Source organism: Gopherus flavomarginatus, chromosome 1, assembly GCF_025201925.1.
Source record: "Gopherus flavomarginatus isolate rGopFla2 chromosome 1, rGopFla2.mat.asm, whole genome shotgun sequence".
NCBI classification, from domain to species: Eukaryota; Metazoa; Chordata; order Testudines; family Testudinidae; genus Gopherus; species Gopherus flavomarginatus.
The window spans coordinates 148343933-148370196 of NC_066617.1; the positions used below are offsets into that span (position 1 = coordinate 148343933).

Genomic DNA, 26264 nt, shown 5'->3' on the forward strand with positions numbered 1-26264 from the left:
CAAACACGCCTACTACATTGCAAAAAACTATGAGGCCTGGCTAACAGGAAACAACATTCAAACCTTGGAAGAACTGAACCTCCTCATACAAATGGAGCAGTTCTTGGATGGTGTTCCTGAAGACATCACACGGTACATACAAGATGGAAACCCCAAGAATATCGCTGAGGCGGGGGAGATTGGAGCCAAATGGATGGAACTGGCAAAAAGCAAGAAAGCTACTGTCAAGGGGAACGATTACCCCAGGGGGCACACAGACCATAAACCCTACAACCGAGGACAGCCAAAGACCCCACATACCACCCAAGTAAAGCCACAGATACCCTACCCTTCAACCTCACCAGTCTCCAGTAACTCACCTCGGCCCAGTGACCCATCAGATGGAAGATGCTTTAAGTGTAATGAACTGGGACATATCAAGGCCAAGTGTCCCAAGAACACCATGCGAGTGCAATTCATTACACCACCATCACACCAAAGATCCCCAGGCCCGGATGCCTCTCAAATACCCTTGGAGCGAAGGGAAAATTTGAGAGTGGGCGGAAAGAAGGTTACTGCGTGGAGAGACACGGGGGCACAAGTGTCAGCTATCCACCAATCCTTCGTTGACCCCAAATTCATCAACCCAAAGGCCAAAGTTACAATTTACCCCTTCATGTCACAAGCTGTAGACTTGCCTACAGCTCAACTGCCTGTCCAGTACAAAGGCTGGTCAGGAATGTGGACTTTTGCAGTCTATAACAATTATCCTATCCCCATGCTACTGGGGGAAGACCTGGCCAACCAGGTGAGGCGGGCCAAGAGAGTGGGAATGGTTACACGTAGCCAAACCAGGCAAGCTTCCAGACCCATTCCTGTTCCTGAACCGTCCACAGAGGCCCCGTCTGTGTTACCAGAGACCCAGACAGAGGTAGTGGACCCAGATTCCATGCCTACCACTGAAACAGCCACAGCATCTCCAGTCCCAGGCCCGGAACTGGAACAGCAACCAGCACCAGCAAGTGCAACCCCATCTTCAAACTCAACGCCAGAGGGCGCCAGCGAGCCAGAACTGGCAGAAGCAAAAGACAACCATACCCAAAAGGCTCAGCCAGAGCCTAAAATACCCTCAGGTGCACCAGCGGAGAGCGGTTCACCAGCAACGGAAACAACCCCATCACCTACATCGCTTCCAGAGGGACCAAGCCCAAGTCCACAGTCTGAGGAAAAACTGGTGACCCCAGCCTCAAGGGAACAGTTCCAGACTGAGCAGGAAGCAGATGACAGCCTTCAGAAAGCTTGGGCGGTGGCCCGAAGCACCCCACCGCCTCTCAGCTCTTCTAATCAATCCCGGTTTGTTATAGACCAAGGACTTTTATACAAGGAAATTCTTTCTGGTGGACACCGGGAAGAATGGCAGCCGCAAAAACAGTTGGTGGTTCCAACTAAGTACCGGGAGAAGCTCTTAAGCTTAGCCCATGATCATCCCAGTGGCCATGCTGGGGTGAACAGAACCAAGGACCGGTTGGGGAAGTCCTTCCACTGGGAGGGGATGGGCAAGGACGTTGCCAAGTATGTCCGGTCTTGTGAGGTATGCCAAAGAGTGGGAAAGCCTCAAGACCAGGTCAAGGCCCCTCTCCAGCCACTCCCCATAATTGAGGTCCCATTTCAGCGAGTAGCTGTGGATATTCTGGGCCCTTTCCCAAAAAAGACGCCCAGAGGAAAGCAGTACGTACTGACTTTAGTGGACTTTGCTACCCGATGGCCGGAAGCAGTAGCTCTAGGCAACACCAGGGCTAACACTGTGTGCCTGGCCCTAACAGACATCTTTGCCAGGGTAGGTTGGCCCTCCGACATCCTTACAGATTCAGGGTCTAATTTCCTGGCAGGGACCATGGAAAAACTGTGGGAAACTCATGGGGTGAATCACTTGGTTGCCACCCCATACCACCATCAAACCAATGGCCTGGTGGAAAGGTTCAATGGAACTTTGGGGGCCATGATACGAAAATTCATCAACGAATTCTCCAATAATTGGAACCTAGTGTTGCAGCAGTTGCTGTTTGCCTACAGGGCTGTACCACATCCCAGTTTAGGGTTTTCACCATTTGAACTTGTGTATGGTCACGAGGTTAAGGGGCCATTACAGTTGGTGAAGCAGCAATGGGAGGGGTTTACGCCTTCTCCAGGAACTAACATTCTGGACTTTGTAAGCAACCTACAAAGCACCCTCCGACACTCTTTAGCCCTTGCTAGAGAGAACCTACAGGATGCTCAAGAAGAGCAAAAGGCCTGGTATGACAGACATGCCAGAGATCGGTCCTTCAAGGTAGGAGACCAGGTTATGGTCTTGAAGGCGCAACAGGCCCATAAGATGGAAGCCTCATGGGAAGGGCCATTCACGGTCCAAGAGCGCCTGGGAGCTGTAAACTACCTCATAGCATTTCCCAATTCCTCACTAAAGCCTAAAGTGTACCATGTTAATTCTCTCAAGCCTTTCTATTCCAGAGACTTACAGGTTTGTCAGTTTACAGTCCAGGGAGAGGATGCTGAGTGGCCTGACGGTGTCTACTACGACGGGAAAAAAGACGGTGGCGTGGAAGAGGTGAACCTCTCAACCACTCTGGAACGTCTGCAGCGGCAGCAAATCAAGGAGCTGTGCACTAGCTTCGCCCCATTGTTCTCAGCCACCCCAGGACGGACTGAACGGGCATACCACTCCATTGATACAGGTAATGCTCACCCAATCAGAACCCCACCCTACCGAGTGTCTCCTCATGCCCAAGCTGCTATAGAACGGGAGATCCAGAACATGCTACAGATGGGTATAATCCGCTCATCTACTAGTGCATGGGCATCTCCAGTGGTTCTGGTACCCAAACCAGATGGGGAAATACGCTTTTGCGTGGACTACCGTAAGCTAAATGCTGTAACTCGTCCGGACAACTATCCAATGCCACGTACCGATGAGCTATTGGAAAAGTTGGGACGTGCCCAGTTCATCTCTACAATAGACTTAACCAAGGGGTACTGGCAAGTACCGCTAGATGAACCTGCCAAGGAGAGGTCAGCATTCGTCACCCATGCGGGGGTGTATGAATTCAATGTCCTTCCTTTCGGCCTTCGAAATGCACCCGCCACCTTCCAGAGGCTGGTAGATGGTCTACTAGCTGGACTGGGAGAATTTGCAGTTGCCTACCTCGATGATGTGGCCATTTTTTCAGACTCCTGGCCCGAACACCTACTACACCTGGAAAAGGTCTTTGAGCGCATCAGGCAGGCAGGACTAACTGTTAAGGCCAAAAAGTGTCAAATAGGCCAAAACAGAGTGACTTACCTGGGGCACCAGGTGGGTCGAGGAACCATAAACCCCCTACAGGCCAAGGTGGATGCTATCCAAAAGTGGCCTGTCCCAAGGTCAAAGAAACAGGTCCAATCCTTCTTAGGCTTGGCCGGATACTACAGGCGATTTGTACCACACTACAGCCAAATCGCTGCCCCACTGACCGACCTGACCAAAAAGACCCAGCCAAATGCAGTTAAGTGGACTGATAAGTGTCAAAAGGCCTTTACCCAACTTAAGGCAACGCTCATGTCTGACCCTGTGCTCAGGGCCCCGGACTTTGACAAGCCATTCCTAGTAACCACAGATGCATCTGAGCGTGGTATAGGAGCAGTGCTCATGCAGGAAGCAACAGATCACAACTTCCATCCTGTCGTGTTTCTCAGCAAGAAACTGTCTGAGAGGGAAAGTCACTGGTCAGTCAGTGAAAAGGAATGCTATGCCATTGTGTACGCCCTGGAAAAGCTACGCCCATATGTTTGGGGACGGCGGTTCCAACTACAAACTGACCATGCTGCACTAAAGTGGCTTCATACTGCCAAGGGGAACAACAAGAAACTTCTTCGTTGGAGTTTAGCTCTCCAAGATTTTGATTTTAAAATTCAACACATCACAGGAGCTTCTAATAAAGTTGCTGATGCACTCTCCCGTGAGAGTTTCCCAGAATTCAGTAGTTAAAAAGTGTTCTTAAAATGTAGAAGTCTGTTAGTTATATACTTAGGAGTATATGTAAAGGTGTATGTGTTGTATTAATCTGTTTATTTTCAAGTTCTAGAAGGAAATCGCCGCCAGTGAGCTTCCCCACTGTCTGCAATTTGGGGGGCGTGTCATAAACAGATAGCTAAGGGTTAATGTCTCTTTCACCTGAAGCACCTGACCAGAGGACCAATCAGGAAACCGGATTTTTTCAACTTTGGGTGGAGGGAATTGAGTGTCTAAGGTCTTTTGTTTTCTGCCTGCCTGCTTTCTCTGAGCTTTGGAGAAGTAGTTCTACTTTCTAGTCTTCTGTTTCCAAGTGTAAGGACAAAGAGATCAGATAGTAAGTTATATGGTTTCTTTTCTTTGGTATTTGCATGAATATAAGTGCTGGAGTGCTTTGATTTGTATTCTTTTTGAATAAGGCTGTTTATTCAATATTCTTTTAAGCAATTGACCCTGTGTTGTATCATCTAATACAGAGAGAACATTTGTACTTATTTTTCTTTCTTTTTATATAAAGCTTTCTTTTAAGACCTGTTGGAGTTTTTCTTTACTTCAGGAAAATTGAGTCTGTACTCACCAGGGAATTGGTGGGAGGAAGGAATCGGGGAGATCTGTGTGTTGGATTGCTAGCCTGATGTTGCATTCCCTCTGGGGGAATAGGAAAGTACTTTTTGTTTCCAGGATTGGGAACAGAGAGGGAGATTCACTCTGTTTGGATTCACAGAACTTGTGTCTGTGTATCTCTCCAGGAGCACCTGGAGGGGGGAAGGGAAAAAGGATTATTTCCCTTTGTTGTGAGACTCAAGGGATTTGGGTCTTGGGGTCCCCAGGAAAGGTTTTTCAGGGGGACCAGAGTGCCCCAAAACACTCTAATTTTTTGGGTGGTGGCAGCAGGTACCAGGTCCAAGCTGGTAACTAAGCTTGGAGGTTTTCATGCTAACCCCCATATTTTGGACGCTAAGGTCCAAATCTGGGACTAAGGTTATTACACCATCATATTGGCCTGGAGTGCTTTCAGGACCATGACTTGGTTACCTACTTTGAAGCAACGCTCCTTGGCACGTTTATCATACCAGGCCTTTTGCTCTTGCTGAGCATCCTGTAGGTTTTCTTGAGAAAGCAATAGAGAGTCTTTGAGGGTGTGTTGCAGGTCGGGTACAAAGTCCAGAATGTTAGTTCCTGGAGAAGATGTAACACCCTCCCATTGCTACTTCACCAATTGTAATGGCCCCTTAACTTCATGGCCATAAATGAGTTCAAAGGGTGAAAATCCAAAACAGGGATGTGGTACAGCCCTGTAGGCAAAGAGCAACTGCTGCAGCACTAGGTCCCAATTATTGGAGTGCTCATTCATGAGTTTACGGATCACAGTCCCCAAAGTTCCATTAAACTTCTGCAGTAGGCCATTTGATTGATGGTAGTAAGAGGTGGCAAACAAGTGGTTCAGCCCATGAGCTTCCCAAAGATGTTTCATGGTCCCTGCTAGGAAGTTAGTTCCTGAATCTATAGGGATGTCAGCAGGTCAACCTACCCCGACAAAAATGTCTGCTGATGCCTTGCTCACGCTTTTAGCACTGGTGTTGCTTAGAGTTACTGATTTTGGCCATCGGGTGGCAAAATCCATGAAAATCAGTATGTACAGCTTTCCTTTGGGTGTCTTCTTAGGGAAAGGACCCAGAATATCCACAGCAACATGCAGAAATGGAACCTCAATGATCGGGAGTGGCTGGAGAGGGTCCTTGACCTGGTCTTTGGGTTTTCCCACCCTCTGGCACACCTCACAAGACCGGACATAGATAGAAACGTCCTTGCCCATCCCCTCCCAGTGGAATTACTTTCCCAAATGGTCCTTGGTTCTGTTCGCCCCAGCATGGCCACCAGGGTGATCATGGGCTAAGATCAAGAGCTTTTCCCTATACTTAGTTGGAACTATCAATTGTATCTGGGGATGCCAGTCCTCTTTGTGCCCCCCCAGAAAGAGTCTCCTTGTAGAAGAGTCCTTCTTCTATAACAAATCTGGACCTGTTAGAAGAGCTGAGAGGCGGTGGGTGCTCTGTGCCACTGTTCAAGCTCTCTTGAGTCTCTCATCTGCTTCCTGCTCTGCCTGGAACTGTTCCCTTGATGGTGGAGACATTAGTTCCTTGCTGGGTTGTGGACTTGGGCTTGGTCCCACTGGAAGTGATGCAGGTGACAGGGTTGTTTCCATTGACTGTGAACTGCTCTCTGCTGGTGCACTAGGGGGTGCACTAGGCTATCGTTGAGCCTCTTGCACCAGTCTAGCTGCTGCTGCAGGTGCAGGCTCTGTGGCACCTTTGGTGGTGGCTCTGGCGGGTTTGTGTCATATGAGAAAGGTAGAACCCTTGGAAACCTGCATCTCCCATCCTCTTGCCTTCTGTGTTATGATTCCAGCTGTGTGAGATGTTTGCATGATGTTCCTGCATGGTGGAGAAATAAAATTTTGGGTCAGCTTTTGCTCCTGCAGATTCCTTTGCTGTTACAGATATAACAACATGAACAAAGGGAGGCAAAATAAGGGGAGAGGTTCAGTGGGACCCTAAAGATGATGCTGTAAACCTTTATGAACCAGCACCTGAAGGACTCGGACAAGTGTTTACCCCACCTGCTGAATCAACCAGGTTCTCTCCTTTCGAGTTTCTCATAGACTCATAGACTTTAAAGTCAAAAGGAACCATTATGATCATCTAGTCTGACCTCCTGCACAATGCAGGCCACAGAATCTCACCCATCCACTCCTGCAGCAAACCCTTAGCCTATGTCTGAGTTACTGAAGTCCTCAGATTGTAGTTTGAAGACCTCAAGCTGCAGAGAATCCTCCAGCAGGTGACCCGTGCCCCATGCTGCATAGGAAGGCGAAAAACCTCCAGGGCCTCTGCCAATCTGCCCTGGAGGAAAATTCCTCCCAACTCCAAATATGGTGATCAGTTAAACCCTGAGCATGTGGTCAAGACTCACCAGCCAGCACCCAGGAAAGAATTCTCTGTAGTAACTCAGATCTCACCCCATTATACCATTCTCTCCATAAACTTATGAAGCTTAGTCTTAAAGCCAGATATGTCTTTTGCCCCCACTACTCCCCTTGGAAGGCTGTTCCAGAACTTCACTCCTCTAATGGTTAGAAACTTTCATCTAATTTCAAGTCTAAACTTCCTAGTGTTCAGTTTATATCCATTTGTTCTTGTGTCCACACTGGTACTAAGCTTAAATAATTCCTCTCCCCCCTAATATTTATCCCTCTGATATATTTATAAAGAGCCATCATAAATGCTGTATGGAAAGAGAGTGAGGGGACACCTGGACTTGCTGAGGGATGAATGGGAGGTGAAGGCTCCCCCCAATGGAGAATCAGTAGTGGAATATGTACTGACTTCTGCTTCCTAGGAAGAGACAGAAAAATTTGAGCAGAGGAGACAGAAGCCATAGAACAAGGCACCACTGGGAGCTGCACCCAGGATCTCCTGTTTATTAGGGAGGCGCTTTAGCCAGCTAAGCCACAGTGCCTTCCTCAGTGGTTTATTTCCAACTGTTCCAACTGATGGTCCAAGACAACACCTTCAAATTCCAAAGTACTGACATTCCCCATTTTCCTCAAGACTTGCAGACCTTGAGCAGGCTGGCTCTGTGCACAGAAAGCCACAGTTGAGTCGACAGAGGGCTTCTAACATGCGCTTCTTCCACAAGCTGCTCTGATCATATAGTGGTTAGTGCTCTGTGTTTCAGTCAGAGCAACCTTGGCTCAGCTCTGAGTCATGGTAACCTTTCCTTCAGCTCCACACTTCCCATTTGCCACTTTCCAAGTGTGGTGGAGCGGGTGCCCCACACAGGCAGGGAAAGGCCAAGGCACCCTTGGAGAGGCTGCGCAGAACCCAGCCAATCAAGAAAGGACTTACTGGGAGAGCCACTCAGGAGGCAGCTTGCTGGAGCAGCCCATATAATTCCCAGGATGGCCAGCAGGAGGTGCTGCAGTGGTGAGGCATGCCCCATGGCACCAAGACTTAGCTGCAAGGAGTTCTCTCTGTCTTGAACAACCACTTAGAAGGATTGTGCTGACGGGTCTTTTCTTTTTATAAAAAGAGATACACAAAAGGAGCCAACAGAGACACTAGGTTCAGCAAGGAAGAACTGGGAGGCCAAGCCAGGCTCTCCTGGTTAGTAGGAAGGCTCTTCAGCCAGCTCTTCCCAAAGATCACTATCTAGAGACCAGGGGCGGCTCTAGACATTTCGCTGCCCCAAGCATGGCGGCATGCCGCGGGGGGCGCTCTGCCGGTCGCCGGTCCTGCGGCTCCAGTGGACCTCCCGCAGGCGTGCCTGCAGAGGGTCCGCTGGTCCCGTGGCTTCGGTGGTCCTCCCGCAGGCGTGCCTGCGGAGGGTCCGCTGGTCCCGCGGCTCAACCGAAGCATGCCTGCGGCAGGTCCACCAAAGCCGTGGGACCAGCGGACCCTCCGCAGGCATGCTGCTGAAGGCTACCTGCTTGCCGCAGTCCCGGTGACCGGCAGAGCGCCCCCTGCGACATGCAGCCCCAAGCATGCGCTTGGCGTGCTGGGGCCTGGAGCCGCCCCTGCTAGAGACCTTTAAACAGCCACTGCAGATGTTCACCACAAAAGAGACAAAGAGATGCCAAAATAGAGTTCTCCACTGCCTGCAGACATCAAGCTACCAGGAGTTCTGTGCACAGAGAGGCCCCTGCTGGTGGGAAAAGGCTTTGGTAGAGACTTTTCTGACACCAGCCATTCTCATATAGTGTTTAGCACCCTGTGTTGTGGCTTCAGCATCCACAGATGCAAGTTCAGTTAGGTGACATTTTTCTTGTTTCCACATTTGTCTAATGGCTCCTTTCACCACTTGTCACCAAAAAGACCTGTTTCATTTGCAAGCAATGTACAGATAGGCAAAGGCAGTCTTCTCCATTTCCTCAAAAGATCACCAAGCTGTGGAGAGAGGAGACACATTGAGCCAAGCTGGATGCTGAATCTCCTCTTTATTCAGCAGGTGTCTGTGAAGGACATAAATCTACACCGGTAGAGGTCAAGAATAGGAGTTTATTACACACAGCGCTGGCAGAGTGTCACCTTTTTTATTAGGCTCACAGACCTTGCCAAACAATTGATTACAATAGAATATATAGATTTTCCATGGGCGGGGGAAAGTGACGGGGTAGGCAGTTCCACACCCTGGGACAGGTTTTGCAGCAAGACAAGATAGCACAGTAGCCAATGGTTAACAGGTTACATAATGTCTCCACCTATGGTCTCATGTTAGCAAGTTAAAATTTAATGAATACTTTGATAAAATGTTAGTAGTATAAAATATATATGTTGAATTCTGGTTTGAGGTCCATAGGAATGGAGCAACTCTTTTGATTGTCCAACAGGTACATTCCTAGGGGTTAAAGCAAAGAAACAGTGAAAGTATATGGTAATAAAGATTGTTTTCTGTGTGTCTTAGGGCAGGCACTGCTCTCTTGGAAGGGAAGTGGAAGGATGCCATATCTTATACTGACATGTGCCAACTTTTCATAAACTCAAAATCTGTGGGAAGAACGTCTCCCTACAGAAGAGACTAACACAATAGGAACAGGGATTCTTTGTTCAGTTTGCAACTCTGAATAAGACACAGTTATTTAGTTCTTAGCTCCAACACCTGGCAATTTGCTGACCAGGCCTATCTTAGCAAGCAAGGCTTTCTATTTACCCCCGTTTTCTCTTAGCTGATCACTATTTGCTAGGTCTCTGGTCCCTTGACCATACTCTGGACTTTGGGTCTAGAAAAGAGCTGGCACAATCCATATACCAGGTTGTTATACAAAATGCACATGGATTTTAACCCTTCACATACAGTAATGGCAAAGTTCTTGCTTCAGGCGTGTAGCAGTGATGGAATAAACTGCAGGTTCAAATCAAGTCTCTGGAGTCCATCCGCAGCTGTGATGGGTCATTCAGTCCTTTGTACAGAGCTTCAGTTTGTAGCAAGATGGAGGTGAGGCATCAGCTTTTTATGGTCTCTTGCCATGTGGTCTTTGCTTTCTTTGTTCCAAGGACACTATATCCAGCACATGGCATAGAAAAAGCTTAGAGTTCTGTCCATAGGCAGGTCCCTGCATACCTTGCTGAGTCGTAAGGTGTATCTGCCTTCTCTCAATGGGTTGATTGTATAGCTGATGGTCCTTAATGAGACATCAAGCAGGCTAGGCAGAACTGACACCAACTTCTCTGGGGTGTTCCCCGGAAGCATAACACAAGTTTGAAATACGGGCAGCATAGCACCAATATTCATAACGTGAACTACAGAAATGATACACATCTGGAGACAGCATAATTATAATCAGCCAATCATAACCTCTCCATAGACCCGTTACATGACAACCTTTCTACAACATTGGCTGCAAATATTGAACAGTGGTCGCAACGGTGATCTATACAGTTACAGATTATGTCAATAACGTCACAGGAGGTGACACAGCATCAGTGAGACTGACATTGCAATACTGCCTCCAGTTTTGGTGTCCTCATTTGAAAAAGATGTTGTGAAATTGGGGCTGGGACAGCAAAGAGCCACCAGATGTTCTGAGGGCTAGAGAAGAATGCCTTCTAGTGAGCTATTGAAAGACCTCAACCTGTTTAGCTTATCAAAAGAAGATTGAAAGGTGACTTCATTGAAGTGTTGAAGGGCCTTAATGGAGAGAAAAGATTGGGTATTAAAGGGGCTCTTTAATCGAGCAGAGAAAGGCATAACAAGACCCAATGACTGGAAGGAGAAAAGAGACAAATTCATATTACAATTAAGGCACAAATATTCAACAGGGAGGATGATTCACCAAGGAAAGTGGTGGATTCTCCATCTCCTGATGTCATTTAATGAAGACTAGATGCCTTTCTGGAATGTGTTTGCCCCAAAAGTAGCTCTTGTGTCATACAGGAGGCCTGTGAGATGCAGGGGGTCAGATAAGATGCTCTAATGGCCTCTTCTGCCCATAAAGTCGACTAATTTCTGAAAAACTGAGCCTGGCATTGGAAGCAGCGTCTCATGTTTTCCTGTCTAGCCGGCTTGCTGCCTTGAACGAACGGTCCTTGAGTGGGGTGATCCACAGGGGAGTAGGTCAAACCTCCAAAATGCCTGGCCAGGGGCAGGACATTAGCCCAGCAAGGGAGGGGTGTGGCACTGACATCACAAAGGCCTTTTGCAGGACCTCAGACTATTGGTCAAAGGTGGTGGGGAGGTGGTGACCTCACAGAAAGATGCTGACATCAGCCAGGCAGGAGAGGGGCGAGGGTCCAGGGAAACCTCAGAGACCCCTATGGCTTTGCTTCAGCAAGTCTCCTTCTCCAGGTCTCTCTTTGAGGACTGAGAGAGTATTCGGGTTCACATACGTGAGCACCAGGAGGAACCTCTTTCGAGTTTTCTCGTTCCCTTTTAGTGACTTTACTGGAAAACAGCCATCCCTGTTTAGAAGGTAAGAGCCTCCTCGAGGTTTGAAACCTGTTCAGTCTGATCCATCTGGTGACAGTTGAATTCTAGGAATGGAAAACATGAGCTTAAGGAGACAGAATTTTATTCTGCATCTGGGATTTTGTCCCTTAGAATCACTGGGGACGTTAGAGTTTGTCCTTTTTGTTTCACCTTTTCCTCCCTCCCTCCTTTCTCTTCTCTTGCTTCTTTTGTCCTTTCTCCTGTTCCCCTCCCAACACCAGGAGGGTGTGTGTATGTGTGTGTGTGTTGCGGGGGAGTGCTCTGCAGCTCCCACCGTGGGAGCTCCACCCAAAAATGTGGAGCTGAAATAGTGCTCGGGCAGTGATCCTCACCAGTGACCTGGGCCATCCTTTGGGCTCTCTGGTGAGAACCCTCAGCCTCCCATCCTCAGACTCTACCCCGAATGGCTCAGCAGGGGTTATTGACAGGAAGGATACTCAGGTCTTTGTTCTCTTTTAAGAGCAAGTAAATAAGTCATAACCAGTTATACATTTGATGAATTTTGCTGCTTCTCTGCATTAATGGTCTCTGAGCAGTTCATGATTCTCTCTAACATTGCAGTTGTCTGAATAATTACTGTGCACAGCTGTTGATCTGGAGCTCATCTAAGAGCAGTTTATTCAGGTCTTTCAGTGTATGAAATTCAAGATCCGATGGTTAGTTTGAAAATCAGGGCTCTTGGACCCTATTCCCAACTCTGCCACTGACTGGCTGTGTGACCTAAGACAAGTCAATTCTCCTTTCTCAGCCTTAGCTTCTCCCTCTTTCAAGTAGGGATAGTAATGATCCGCTCCTACCTACCTCACAGTGTGTGGAGGCAGGGCTGGCTCTAGGTTTTTTGCTGCCCCAAGCAGAAAAAAATTTGCCTCACCCCACCCCAGCACTGGGCTCCCCCCCTACCTCCCTGCTGCCTGACCCCGGGCTCTTCCCCCCCCCACATCCCCACCCCCTGCCACCCTACCCCCGGGGACTCCCCCCCACACCCCATGCTGCCCCAGCTCTGGGCTCCCCCCTCCCCACCACTGCTTTCCCACCCACACATCCTCTGCCACCTCAGCCCTGGGCTCTGCTCCCTCCACCCACACACCGTCTGCTGTCCCAGCCCTGGGCTCTCCCCCACACACATCCCATGCTGCCGCAGCTCTGGGCTCTCCCCTTCCCCACCAACAGTGCTGCCCCACCCACACACACCCTGCTACCCCAGCTCTGCCCCCTGCACCTCCTGCCACCTCAGCCCTGGGTTCCCCCCTACCTGAACCTTCTTTCTGCCCCCGCCCTGGGTCACTGGTAATTTGCTCCCCGGGTGGGTCATTGAGCAGGAATTTTGGATGTGCACAGCACACACACAGGATTGGTTCCCATATGGTTACAGAACTGCACTAAAGTGGAACAATTTTCAGCTTGTGTGATTAGAGGATATCTGGATGCGTATTGTAAGACTGTCCTCCATAAGTGAGGAAAAGTTGAGGTGCCTTCATTATTCTTTTGTTCCAATCTTTGTTTCTATGGGGAATTTGTCAATGCAATATCACTGTCTTCCTTTTAAACAAATAAAACTAAAAAAATAGAAAAAAAAAGGCAATGGCTGTTGAAAATAACAATTCCAGTCCTAAAAACCACTGAGAAGCATTTCTTGCTCAATTTTATCCTACTTTTTCTACAGCAAAGTACAGTGGATCAATGTGACGAAGTCTCCATGGCAACTAATGGCCAGGCCCTTCCCCCCTTTCAGGGGGATGCTAAAGGTGTTGGAGACAGAGAGATCAGATGACCTCCTGGCCCGGGAAAGAGACAAAGCCTAGAGAGGAGGGGCTGGAGGGGGTTTGGTAGTTTTGGAAGCTGGCTGGAAAATGGAGGAGAGCCTCAAGGAGGCTCAGGTCTCCCAACAGGGCTGTGGCCTCCCTGGGGGTCCCAGATGGACCTATCTAAAAAGGGTCCTGTTGTCTGTACTGGCAAGACCTGTTTTGGATTGTGTTCCTGTTGTCTAAATAAACCTTCTGTTTTACTGGCTGGCTAAGAGTCACGTCTGACTGCAAGGTGGGGGTGCAGGACCCTGTGGCTTCCCCAGGATCCCGCTGGGGTGGACTCGCTGTGGGAAGCACATGGAGGGGTGTTCTGATGATGAATGCTCCAAGGAGAGACCGAGGAGGTGAAGCCGTGTGAGCTTCTTGCCCTGAAACAGTCTGCTCCAAGGGAGAGGCGGCTCCCCAAAGTCCTGACTGGCTTTCGGGGGAGCAGTTCCAGAGCATTGCCTGGGGACTCCGTGACAATCAGTATATTTGATTTGGGAGAAATGAAGTAACAGCTGCCCAAATGGAGCTTGAGCACTCCTGAATTTTGAGATGTTCAAATTTGGAAGGCAGGTGCTAGATTCCCTTTCTGAATGTTAGCTAAATCTGGAAAGGAAAAAGTCAATTTCTGCTTCCATGGCTCAGAAGTGGAAATTCTCCTACGTGCCTGGTACTGTATCTAAAGCTACCAAGGTCCAGTAGAGTCTCCCCTCCCTTACTTTTCATTTTAAATTCTAGTGGGATCCACGTACCTCCCTTGCTAGGCTTCCAATAGAGGGGGGCACTGTCCATTTAGTGCACTCAGTTCCTTCTTTGAGGGCTGCAAGGTGAGGTCACACCAGTATCTCTAATCCAGTCTGGGGATGTCTTCTGAAGGGGATATCTGGGCCAAAGCCTTCTACTCCTTGGGCACACTTGTTCCCCACTCACAGTGCCACCCAGTTCCAGCAGTGAGCTCTCCATTCACAGCAAGCTGCAGCATGAGGTTTCAGCTACCATACTCCCTCTCCCTCCCTTTCCTGTTGATAGCAGCCAAGGGAATGCTGGGAAATGTAGTTCTTTCCCTGCTCCAGGGCTGGCTTTATAGGCAGGGAGCTAACCAAGGAAGTACAGCTCCCACAGCCCCCTGTTGGTTCTCAGCTCCCAGCCTGGATCCCTGCCAGCTGCAGCCCCTGCAAATGGGTTGCCTCAAGCACCTACCGGCTTTGCTAGTGCCTAGAGTCGCCCCTGGGACCGACACACTTTTGTTTTCATCCTCTGAGTCAGGAAAACCACAGAAGCCTCTTCTTTTGCACTGGGACAGGCAAAAATAAGGTGACACTAAATTATTCCGATTGCTAAAAGCAGGTTTAGGGGGTTGTGTATTTTTTGGGAAAAAAAATCAATACTGATCCTTCTAACTAGCAGCATGAGATAAAAAAAGAACACAGACAAACTTTGTCAGTAAGGGCTAATGTTCTAAATGGAAAATCAGCAGCAGTTTGTAGCTAGGGGAGCGTACAGTCTGAATGTGTATGACCTGACCCCAGCCCCAACCCCTGCATAGCAGTAGGGCTTAGCGGTCTCTCTTTGCATTGGTGTGGTGGCAGAGTGGTTCACAAAGCAGTGACAATCAAAGGAGGTTCCCTAAGTCAATCTCACTCCTGAGGAGATTCTGCACCAGAAAAATTCTGTGCACAATATTTCAAAATTCTGTAAAATTTATTTGTCAATAAATAAATGTGGAGACTCCACCATGGCAGTGGGGAGCACAGGCTCTTGGATGCACAGAGATGGGATATCAGCCTGCATCTCCCTCTCTCCTCCAGGGAAACAGACTCAGGGGTGAGGCTGTCTCTCTCTGCTGCCTACTCCAGGACCCCCAAAAAGACTCCCCAGAAGTGCTCATGACCACTCTTGTGGCTTCTCTTTACTTCCCCATCAAAAAACCTGAGCAGCTGGCCCTGGGCGATTTGAAAGGGCCCAGGGGCTTCTGCCACCACTACCGGCTGCACAGTCAGGCTAAAGCAGATTCCCGCCCACTCTTGCTCCGCAAGGCGCATCACTCCCAGAAGCATCTGGCATGTCCCTGTGGCCTCTGTCTCTTGCACGCTGCCCCTGCCCTAAGCGCCAACTCTGCCATTGGAACTGCGGGAATGGGAGCTGCAGGGGTGGTACCTGCGTGCAGTGGTGCCAGGAGACCCACCACCCCCAGCCTCCTCCATGTAGGATTTGTGCCAGAGGGGGGTGTGGGTCACTTTCAGGAGCTGCCCGAGATAGGTGCCAAATTCCAACCCCCTGCTCCAGCCCAGAGCCTGCACCTCATGCACTCAAACTCCCTCCCAGAGCCCACCACTGCCCCCCCATTCCCTGCTGCAGCCCAGATCCCACGCCTCACCCCACCCAAACTCCCTCCCAGAGCCCACCACTGCTCCCCCTGTACCCCAACCCAGAGCTCACACCCAAACTCCCTCCTAGGGTCCGCCCCCATCTCCCTTCACCCTAACCCTCTCCCTCAGCCCAGGGCCTGCACCTCATGCATCCAAACTCCCTCCCAGAACTAGTCCCCCCTCCTGCACCCAAACTCACTCCCACAGCCCACCACCGCCCCCCCTGCACCCCAACCCCCTGCCCAGCTCACAGTCCACACCCAAACTCCCTCCCAGGATCTGCCCCTGCCTCCCTTGCACCCCAAGCCCCTGCTCCAGCCTAGAGCCTGCACCTCATGCACCCAAACTCCCTCCCAGAGCCTTAGGCAGAGGTGGGGGGCCAGGACTTGGACCAGCTGTTGCGGGGTGTGTGGCCGCATAAGGAAGAAGACAGGGTTTGGAGGGGAAGAAATCTGTCCCCTGGGTCGAGACAGCTTGTCTTCAGGTGGTGACTCCAGCCCGTGGGTCGGTGTAGTGGAGGGACCTGGGACCACCCTACTCCACGAGGTCCTGACCCAGGGCCTTGAGGAACTAATACTCCTGTGTCCAGCCTTGATTGTTCACTGCAACAGTCCCGTTCCCTGGGTCACTTCCCACCCTTACTTCCAGCGTCAGTAATCTCCTGGCATCCAGAGTCTCTTCTTGGAGATCTTTGGCAGTTGATTGGGTTTCTGCTAGGGTCTCAGCATGGCTGGACACTGCAGCCTGGGAGTCCTGTGGCTTCCTGGCAGGAGCCAGCAACATGGTTTTCTCTCCTCCTCAGTCCACGCAGGCTGTGCTGAGCTGCTCCCTTTTATACTCTGTCTCCAGTCGGAGCATGCCCAGAGAGGGTGAGGCCTCTTCAGCCCACACGGTGCAGTTAACCCTAGCAGTGCCAGTTCAGGGTTGATATACCTCATCACAGACAGCGTTTCCCAACTTTTGGGATTAGCTAGGAGATCTCTTCAGGATTAACCTCCTGTAGGGACTGGGTCACAAATGCTTTGGGAACCAAATACCTGGGCATTTTGCCTAGTTCCAAGTCACTTGCTGTGGAATTCTATCCCTGGATCATCTGAGACAATACTGACTTAAATAATTGAACTACCCTGTGACTATGTGCACTTACTTCTGTCAGTTGCACCATTTGGGGTCTGCTGCTGTTCACCTTTTCAGAGTGGAGATTTAAAAACATGACTGTTTCTCTGATAATATGTCCAGCAGCTTGGAGTATTCTCTCCTGTTGATTGAACTGTATCTGAATTTTCTCCATGTCATCATGCAGGGACAGGGGAAAAAACAAACCTAAAACAAAAAAATGATGGTCATTTCTCTGAAATGTCCCAATAAATCTGAGCTACATTGTGTAAAACAAAACGAAGATGCAGTTATATGACCAAGGACCCTTCATGAAGGATAGAAAACCCATATCACAGAGAGGTAGAGACACTTTCATTTTAATTTAAAGTGAAATTCCAGACTAGGTTACATCTGATGTCTCAGAATCAGGATGAGGAATTCTCCCATGATCCACTGAAACCTGCTTCACCCAGCACTGTCTCGTAAGTTTTAGCACCTTCATAATGGGTGGAAAAAACAGCCAACCTTCCCAGAAGTGGCTTTGCCAATAGAGGGAAAAGGGGATTTGAACAGTGCTTGGGATCCATTTGAAATCCCCTTCCAAGGCTGTGACACTTTCATCTCCTGCCAGACTGACTCTGATTTAGGATCAAAGACGTTCAAGCACCATTCCCAAGCATGGACAGCCAAGAACACGACTTCACTGGACACTTTGGGAAGTGAAGGAATATGAAAGGGTGAACTCTGCATGGCTCAGACACAAGGTAACAGTTCTGGGGAGATGGGGAAGGAGGGAATCTCTGAGTCAGCCCACCTCCTTCCAGTGTCATCGAACCTGAAATGACACATTTCCCTGATGCTGCTCTCACTCTTTGTTATATTTAAATATATTTTAAATAAAGAAAAAAAGTCAACAAAATAACTGCTGTTCTGCACAATCCAGGATAACGTGAGAACAACTGGGAATGAGACAATCTGTCCTCAAAGAGAAACTTGACGACACGAACAATATCTTTGCACTGGGAGGAGGAGTATAAATGTCAATCTCCAGGTTTGTTTAGACAAAGAAATGTGATGGTGGTTAGGTCAGATCAGGAGGAAATGTGCTAGAAAACCCCATGCACTATCCATGGCCCATGTTTTTACTGCAAGAATAGCTGCGTTTTTACATCAGGAAAGCAAACTCAAGCTAGTTAACACCATGGAAATCACAGTGATGAGGCCCAGGTAGATTTTACCTCTATGTAGCTGGCTAAAGACACCCCCATCTCCCTCACTTGGGGTGATGGACATTCCTGGTAGAAAGGACACACACTCCCATGACTTGCAGGACAATGGAGTTGACAGAAAGGACCACAGGATCCAAAAACGGGCGAGCTTCAAAAGTGGGCAACTCGTGTGGGAGCTGAGGGACTACAGTGTGCAAAAGATGCAAACTCTCAAAATAATTTAGAAAAAAAATCTTCTGACAGCTCTAGAGAAGGTTTTTATGGAGTTTATCTCCTTTACGGATTCTCTGATGATAGAGAAGGCCTGAGCTCTGAGAGAAGCTTTTCCCACACTCGCAGCATTCATAGGGTCTGTGTCCTGTGTGGATTCTGTGATGTGTAATAAGGGTTGAGCTCTGAGAGAAGCTTTTCCCACACTCACAACATTCATAGGGTTTCTCTCCCGTGTGGATTCTCTGATGCGAGATAAGGGAGGAGATGTCAGTGAAACTTTTCCCGCACTCACTGCATTCATAGGGTCTCTCTCCTGTGTGGATCCTCTGATGCGTAGTAAGATTTGAGCTTCGGGTGAAGCTTTTCCCACACTCAGAGCATGTGTAGGGTCGCTCTCCTGTGTGGATTCTGTGATGAGAGAGAAGGGCTGATCTCTGAGTGAAGCTTATCCTGCACTCATAGCATTCGTAAGGTCGCTCTCCGGTGTGTATTCTCTGATGAGAGATAAGGGCTGAACGATGATTGAAGCTTTTCCCGCACTCCCTGCATTCATAGGGTCTCTCCCCCGTATGGATTCTCTGATGGGCAGAAAGGTCTGAGCTCTGAGTGAAGCTTTTCCCGCACTCACAGCATTTATAAGGTCTGTCTCCTCTGTGTATTCGCTGATGTCTAATAAGGGCTGAGGTATGATTGAAGCTTTTCCCACACTCATAGCATTCGTAGGGTCTCTCTTTCGTGTGGATTATCTCATGGCGAATAAGGGCTGAGCGGTAATTGAAGTTTTTCCCACACTCACTGCATGTATTCTCTCTCTTTTCCGTGAGGATTTTCTCCTGGGATGTAGTTTCCTTGAAATCCTTGTGAGTTCCCTGACAATTAATGGGTTCATCCACTCTATCCTCTGAGTGGTTTCCCTGCTCTCTCTCTGGTCTGTGGTATCTTTCACCAGTTTTTCCCTGCTCACGGGGGCTGGACACATTCCCTTTGGCTCTTCGCAGTAATTCCCCATCTGCTCGGGCTAGCTCAGCATCTTCCTGGTGAGGATTCTGCTCCTCATTCTCCCTCACCACCCCATCACCTGCTAGACGAGAGGAGAAATCTCAGAATTGGGGATGGAAAGGCAGAGAGCAAACCCAAGTAAGTGCTGGAGAGACAGAAAATAAAAATCAGGGACTGAATTCCCCCAAACGGGAGAGTGGAGGGGATCAGTTCTGCTCCACACCCAGGGCCAGCCTTTAGGGTGGGCTGTAAGGGGGCCCCACCCAAGGGGGATTCCCACCTGACCTGCTGCCGAGAGGCTCACTGGGCTGATGAAAGTGGCAAGGGAAGCAGATAAGCAGCTGCATGGAGGAGTGGGAGAGATCCGAGCTGCAGGGGGCCGTTGGACGACCCGCGTCAGAGCCAGGTGACTGCTCCGGAGCAGAGAGGTCCCTCCTCCACATGTGCAGCTGCTGCTGTTCCTGTCCCCCCACCCTCTGTTCACTCCTGGAGTCGCCCCTGTCCACTCCTGACTGGGAGCATCCTCCTGACTGCTCTGCGGGGGGTGGGGTGTGGGGGGGAAAGAAAAGGTGCTGACTGATGACGGGTTGTCCGCCTCTCCCCAACCCGAGTACTCAATTTCCACTGAGCTGAGGTGACGGGAGAAGGGGAATCTGCATGTGCTGCTGCCTCTTTGGGGCCAGAGCTCCTGCCAGCTGCTTGTGTCTGAACAAGCCTAGGTCAGGCTCCTGACTCTGAGAGCTTTCTTAAAGAGACAGCGCACTCACTCTCACACTCTCCTTAAGACAGTCCCTTCAACACACACACTCTCCTTCATATCTTCTCCTCAACAAACACACCAGGGCTCCCTGCATCCACGTCATTTCCCCACCTGGGCTGTGCTGAGACATCAGGAGCTGCTGCTCTCCTGCCCTCACACAGCCTGCAGGGAAAATGACCTGGTGCAGGAAGCCCTGATGTTGCTCCTTGCTCCCCTCTTCCAGCCCCCCAGGGCTGCGTGGGGAGGAGGAGTAGCAGCCCAGTGGGAGAGCAAGCAGCAATGCCAGCTGCTTTGTGCATCTAGGTCAGGTTCCCCACTTGGGTGCAGGAGGATGCAAGGGTTGGGGCAAAGGGAGCACAGTGCATGGTTTGGGGGATCGGGAAGGGGCAGGTGTTGAGGGGCAGGGGTTGGGGTGAAGGAGGTACACACCATGCAGGGGTTTAGAGTGCAGGAGGGAGGTGCAGGGGGTACACACCATGCAGGGGTTTAGAGTGCAGGAGGGAGGTGCAGGGGGTACAAGTTAAGGGGGCACAGTGCTGGGATTAGGGGCACAGGAGGGAGGGGAAGGGGTTGGGCTGAAGGGGGCACAGTGTAGGGCCTAGGGGGACAGGAGGGAGGGGGAGGGGGAGGGGGTACGAGCGAAGGGGGCACAGTGCAGGGTTTAGGGGCAGAGGAGGGGGCAGGTGTTGGAAGGGGCAGAAGGGGGCAGAAGTTAGGAGTGAAGGGGTGCAGGAGGGGGAGCAGGTATTTGGAGCGAAGGGGGCACAGTGCAGGGGCTAGGGGGAAGGGAGGGTGGGGAGCCTGGGGAGCCCATGGGGGACAGAAAGAAAGGGGGTGCCACACCCATGGGAGCCAGGGGCACCAAAATGCAAGTTTGCCCAGGGTGCCATTTTCCCAAGGCCAGCCCTGTCCACATCCCATCCAAACACTCAGTAGGAAGGGAGGGAGCTCCTACCAAAATGTCAATCATCCTCTGTAGGAAGCCTGGAGTGAGGTCTGCTGGGGACTATCCTGAGCTCATGAAGTCTGTATGGAGAATCCCAGCTGGTTCTCTCAGGTACTTACAGTTTCTGGGTTGATTTGATGTTTCCTCACCTGTGCAGGGACTTCTCAGGATCTCACTTTCCTCTGAGCCAGGGAGATCCAGGACCCACGGCTCTTCCCCTCCTTCCAGCTGGGAGATCACATAGGGTTTGGAAACTGGAAACCCTGCTCAAGGGAAAGAAAACAAGGGAGCTCAGGGGTCAGGCAGGAGGGTCCCATGGGCTGGATGTGGCCTGTGGGCTGTAGTTTGCCCACCTCTGGTATAGATGGTGACTAAACTTAAACCTCTGCAAACCAAGAAACGATAAGTTAATGTAAATGCCACCCCTCCAATGCAACCTTAACTTTGCCCCCAACCCTTAACCCTACAGCTGGCAAGAACCACTGAGAATGGTTCTGTGTGGGCCATGCAAAAGTTAACAAACAGAACTCAGGTATTCAGCTCAATGCAGCAGTAACAGGATGAAATTCTATGGTCTGTGTTATAAAGGACGTCAGAGTAGATGACCTAATAGTCACATCTGGCCTTCAAAGCTATGAGCCTACAATCAATCCAAGGAAAGACTAAGAGAACGTGCCATTGTCTGTGCTGTGTTCACAGATGGGAATCCCAGCATCTATCCGCATGCCCTCCAGTTGTGTGCACTGGGCCAGCTGTAGCTGTAACTGGATGATGGAAGGATTGGTTGGAGCAGCTGGGCAGAGCTGTGACTGTGCTACTCAGAGAGGTGCATGTGAAACTTGGGGGGTGCAATTCTGCCTCATTTCTGTGCTCAGTGTTGCAGGCTTTGTCAGCAGAGGTGCCCAAGGGTGTGTTCTTGCCATGGGGGTTGTCAGCACTCTGGTGGCGTATGTTTGAGTGATCTGTGGGGCTTAGTGAGGGGTAAGTGAAGGCAGTGACTCAAAAGGAAAATTCAGGTTGAGGGCAAAGGGGTGGTAACAGTGTGCAAGTCTCAGATGGTCTGTGTGCAGGAGGTTCAGTACTTGAGAGTAGGCCAGGGGGAGGAAGCTTCTCTTTGCTATGATGGAGATGAACCCGAATATTATCTTAGCAAGGAGAAGTTGTGAGACTTTCTGCTGTACTGCTCTGTTCCCAGTGCGCTCTGTAATGGGAGGGGAGAGGGCTAGTACGTGTGTCACTGGCATGTTGGGGTGATGATGAAGCAGAGCAGAGGTGGCATTGTGGGGCTGGCGTGAACCTTAACTTTTCATTTCCCCTTCCAAGAACCGAGGGAACAGGAACCCTTACCCAGTGAGGTCACAGTCTCATAGTTCTCCTGCATGACGCCTCTGTAGAGGGCTCTCTGAGTGGGGTCCAACAGAGCCCCCTCTTCCCTGGTGAAATACACAGCCACCTCTGCGAAGGTCACCGGCCCCTGAAAGAGCAGGATTCCAATACTCAGGACCTGCTGCCCCACTCACAAACCCACTATTCATGGGGGAAGAGGAGCCAATCAAATGGAAGCTCTGAGAGAGAAACAGTCGGCAGGGTCCTATCCCCATACTGTTGAGAGCAGCCAGGGGGCATCACGGTGAGAGAACAAAGAGAGAGCCTCTTGTCTCTCCCAGCAGATCCATCACACACCTACTAGCCAGAGGCTGAAACAGCCCCATGGTCGGAATCCCAACACCCTCCCCACTGCCAGCAGCTGGATGTGAGGAGCTGGGACATCTTCCCTACACCTCCCTGGGTGCCCCCTTTCCATGTCACACCAGCCTCTGGCTAGCAGGCTGAGGGTTCAGCACTGGATGTATGGTCCCCCTGCCCAAGGGCTTGCTTTGTCTGTTTCCTGTTTCACAAATTAGGGAATTTTCTCCCCCAAGACCCAAGCGTTTGTTCTGAGGATCTAGGCCCATGTTAAACAAGTCCCAGAAAGTTTGTCACGCTCTGTCCCCCTCCCTTTCCTCACCCAGGGTATTCCCTGCCCCCTCCAGACCTAACTCCTCAGAAGTTGCCACCTCTTCAGTATTTACTGTCCCTCCCCCTCCAGCAGGAATCCACCAACAACCCCCCCAATAACCCCTACCTGATCTGGCCCAACTGCAGCTATTTCTCTTTCCTGTCCCAGGAAAGGCTGGGATGAGCTGGAGCGAGACGTGTGCATCATTCTGCAGCCTGGCAGGGTGAGAAGAGCAGTTGTGGAGGTTTCAGAACAGGATTTAGTTCATTTCACATCAGGATTCCCTCAGGCTCTTTCCCTGCAGACAGAGATTGTAGATTCCTCCATGCTGGGAACATGCTCAGTCCCCATAATACAGTACAGACCTTGTCCCTGTCCTCCAGCCTCCCCCCGTCCCGCCTCCAACTAGGACTAAACCCACCAAGACATTTTCAAACCCTCCCAGCAACAGCGTGGGAACCAAACCCTGGAAAAGAGGAGAACCAAAGGAGCCCCTTTGGGAGGATTCCCCCTGACACTGCCCTCAGGGCAGCACACTCCTGCAGCAAGGGGAACGGGGAGAGTCGGGCTGTTTTTTCCTCTCTCTGCTCCTCACACTGTTCACAGGAAAGTGACCCTGTGCAAGGATGCTGCAGTGTGTGTGCGGGGGGGGGGGGTTGTTCAGAGATCTTAAAATCTGCCCCCATCCCCTCTAATTTGTCCTGACACCCTCTTCCATCTCTTCCTCCACTTTCCTACCCCTGGTTGGGAGACGTGGTCATCATCCCATTCTTGGGGGCTCTCTCGCTCTGTGGCTGCCTCGCTCCGCCCGTGCGGGGAAGGGGACACCAGTCGGGGAGACTTGCTTTACCCACACAGTTACTAGGCACAGCAGAGAGCCGGTGGGAGCGGGTCAGACTCGCTGGTGAAAGGATCCTTCTGGCCTTAGTGCTGCAGCAGCTCTGGGCTCCCGGACACCCGGGGGGCAGAGTTGGGGAGGGGGAGCTGTGCAGTCAGGGACCTGCCCAGCCCCAAGGGCTCAGTCACCTGGAGTCTCGGCTCAGGAGTTGACCTCAGTAGAGTCCGGGGCGGTTTCTAGCCGGAGAAGCCCCCCCCGGCCGGGCACGGAGGGGTTAATGCCGCCCCCCCGCACAGGCCCCGCTGGGGAAGCAGCAGCTGCTAAGCTCGAGCTCCCGATGGAGGCAGCAGCGTCTGGTCTCTCAGGAGCTGCCCGGGGCTGATGCTCCTGGTTCTTTGTTCTCCCGGCTCCTGCCTCCTTCCTCCCGGCACCCCCCAGCTCCTCCAGCCCCTTTCTGTGCCTGCAACCCCCCCTCCTCCCAGCTACTCCGCCTCCTTCCTCCCGCCCCGCTCCCAGCTGCTCCAGCCCCTTCCTGTGCCCTTCCCACCCCCCTGGGCTGCAGCACTCACCGGAACTGGCTGCAGCAGCTGGAATCCAGCTGACACCCTCCGCTGAGCAGGGGCTGGGGGAGCTGCTACACTGGCTTCCCCGCGTGTCCCAACCCCCCTGCGAGAGGCCCCGGGGGCAGGGCCAAGCCCGGGGAGGAGCCGCCGCTTCCTGCCCCCGCCCCTTTGTGCCGGCAGCGGGGCCATGGCCGGGGACGGGCAGCGCCCGGGGGGGCGGGGACACGCTTGGGGCGGACACGCTCCTGGGGGGAGGGGCCGGGGCAGGATTCCTGGTTCGCCCCCTGGCCGCGGGGGGCCCGAGCTCCTTGAGCTCCCTGCGGCTGGAGCGGGGCTGCCCGGGGCTGCGGGGCGCGAGTGTCCCTGGCGGGCTGGGGCGACGGAGCCGGGATCGGCTGGGCCGGGAGCTGCAGGAGGGTGCGAAGAGAGGAGGTAGCCGGGGAGGAGGTCTGGGGTGTCAGAGCCGGGTGGGGAGGGAACCTGGGGGGGATGGGGACTGTGGGGCTGCTGGGAGTTTGGGGTTTGCTGAGGGGTCAGGGCTAGGGGTTGGGGGATGTTTGGGGGGCTCCATGTTCAGATCTGGCCCTGTGGGAGGTTTGGGGCTGGGGCTGGGGAAAGTGGGGGACTGCCTGAAGCTGGCTGCTTGGGATATGGGTGAGGCCCCAGGGAGCTGGGGGTTGGGCTGCACCCCTGTCACTGCAGCCTGGGGCCCTGCATTTTCTTTGGAAAAGCTGCTCCCTGTTTCACCATCTTCTCTCAGTCTGAGTCCCAGCGACTTTGCACAGGCATCTGCAGGGCTGGACAGGCCGTGAAATCTGACAGCTGGGAGGTTTGCAGCAGTTTCTAACCCTCCCTCCCCTGCTTCTTCCAGGAGGCACCACACAAGCATCTGATCACTCTGGGAAAAGGGAGAGAAGCAGCCAAAGCAGAGGAGGAGCGGCAAAACAAGGAGCTGCTGGTAGGTGCCCAGAGCTCCCTGCCACTTAGGTTTGCATGGCATAAGAATGACCTGGTGAATGCAGGGCTCACTCTACCAGCCTCAGCCAGGGACCCCATCCCCACTGGAGCCCAGGGAGCCTGCAGGGTCAGACACAGGGGTAACATGATGCCCTTAGGATGCAAGAGGCTTCTGGGCAGGAGAGGGTCAGCCTGTGTTAGCCCAGAGCCCCTGCCCACAGGCTGTCTGGATGTCACAGTGACCAGGGATCCTTTCTAGCTCCTGGTGGGCATGGGGAGGAAGAAGATGAAATGTGGGCTGCAGAAATGGAGGATTTGGCTCAGTGCCAGTTGATGAGGTTTTGGGGAGAAGTGTTCCTCCTGCTGGTGATGTACAGCTCACCCTAGCCCTGATCCCACCTCCCTTCCAGGGATAAATAAACTTCCCATCACTCATCGCAAGAGTTCTTGTGTTCTGGTAAATAACTCTGCCACCTGCCCCAAGGCGCATTTATGATTTTCCCCAGTTACCGAGCAGATGAATTTTAATGGTGATAAATGCAAAGTAATGCACGTTGGGAAAGATAATATAACATACACATAAAATGATGGGGTCTAAATTAGCTGTTTCCACTCAAGAAAGAGATTTTGGAGTCACTGTGTATAGTTCTCTGGAAACATCCACTCAATGTGCAGCAAACTAGAATGTTGGGAATCATTAGAAAAGAGAGACAATAAAACAGAAAATATCTTATTTCCTCTATATAAATCCATGGTACCTCCACATCTTGAATAGTGCCTGCAGATCTGGTTGCCCCATCTCAGAAAAGATACATTGGAATTGGAAAAGGTCCAGAGAAGGCCAACAAAATGATGAAGGATGTGGAACAGCTTCTGTATGAGGCGAGATGAATAAGACTGAGGCTATAGCTACACGCCGCAGCTTTTGGCAACATGGCGGTGGCGCTCCAGCCGTGCTGCTGACAGGCGCTCAGTGTAGCTGCTCTTTGTCGGA

At 51.3% G+C, this 26264-nt stretch overlaps 2 protein-coding genes across 14 annotated transcripts in view; one reads left to right on the forward strand and one right to left on the reverse strand.

Moving 5' to 3' along the window:
* Positions 1-22248, forward strand: part of LOC127047073 (zinc finger protein 664-like) — a 37842-nt gene extending 15594 nt beyond the window's left edge. The window contains exon 3 of the mRNA XM_050944976.1: positions 21613-22248. Coding sequence (XP_050800933.1) covers positions 21613-21870 — 258 coding nt within the window. The 3' untranslated portion in view covers positions 21871-22248. The remainder of the gene's footprint in view (positions 1-21612) is intronic.
* The window catches only part of LOC127046670 (zinc finger protein 436-like), a 545929-nt gene continuing 524685 nt past the window's right edge, over positions 5021-26264 (reverse strand). Inside the window, exons 1-8 of one of the 13 annotated variants that reach the window (XR_007773165.1) lie at positions 24320-24504; positions 23039-23210; positions 22261-22387; positions 21063-21176; positions 18005-19289; positions 16816-16991; positions 11410-11553; positions 5021-6459 (exon numbers count right to left, since the gene is read on the reverse strand). Coding sequence is in view for 7 of the 13 variants with exons in the window: in XM_050944075.1 (XP_050800032.1) it covers positions 18241-19289; positions 21063-21176; positions 22261-22387; positions 23039-23119 (1371 nt within the window). In the remaining 6 variants the exon portion in view is untranslated. The other 12 variants (XR_007773166.1, XR_007773167.1, XR_007773163.1 and 9 more) reach the window with 12 other exon arrangements.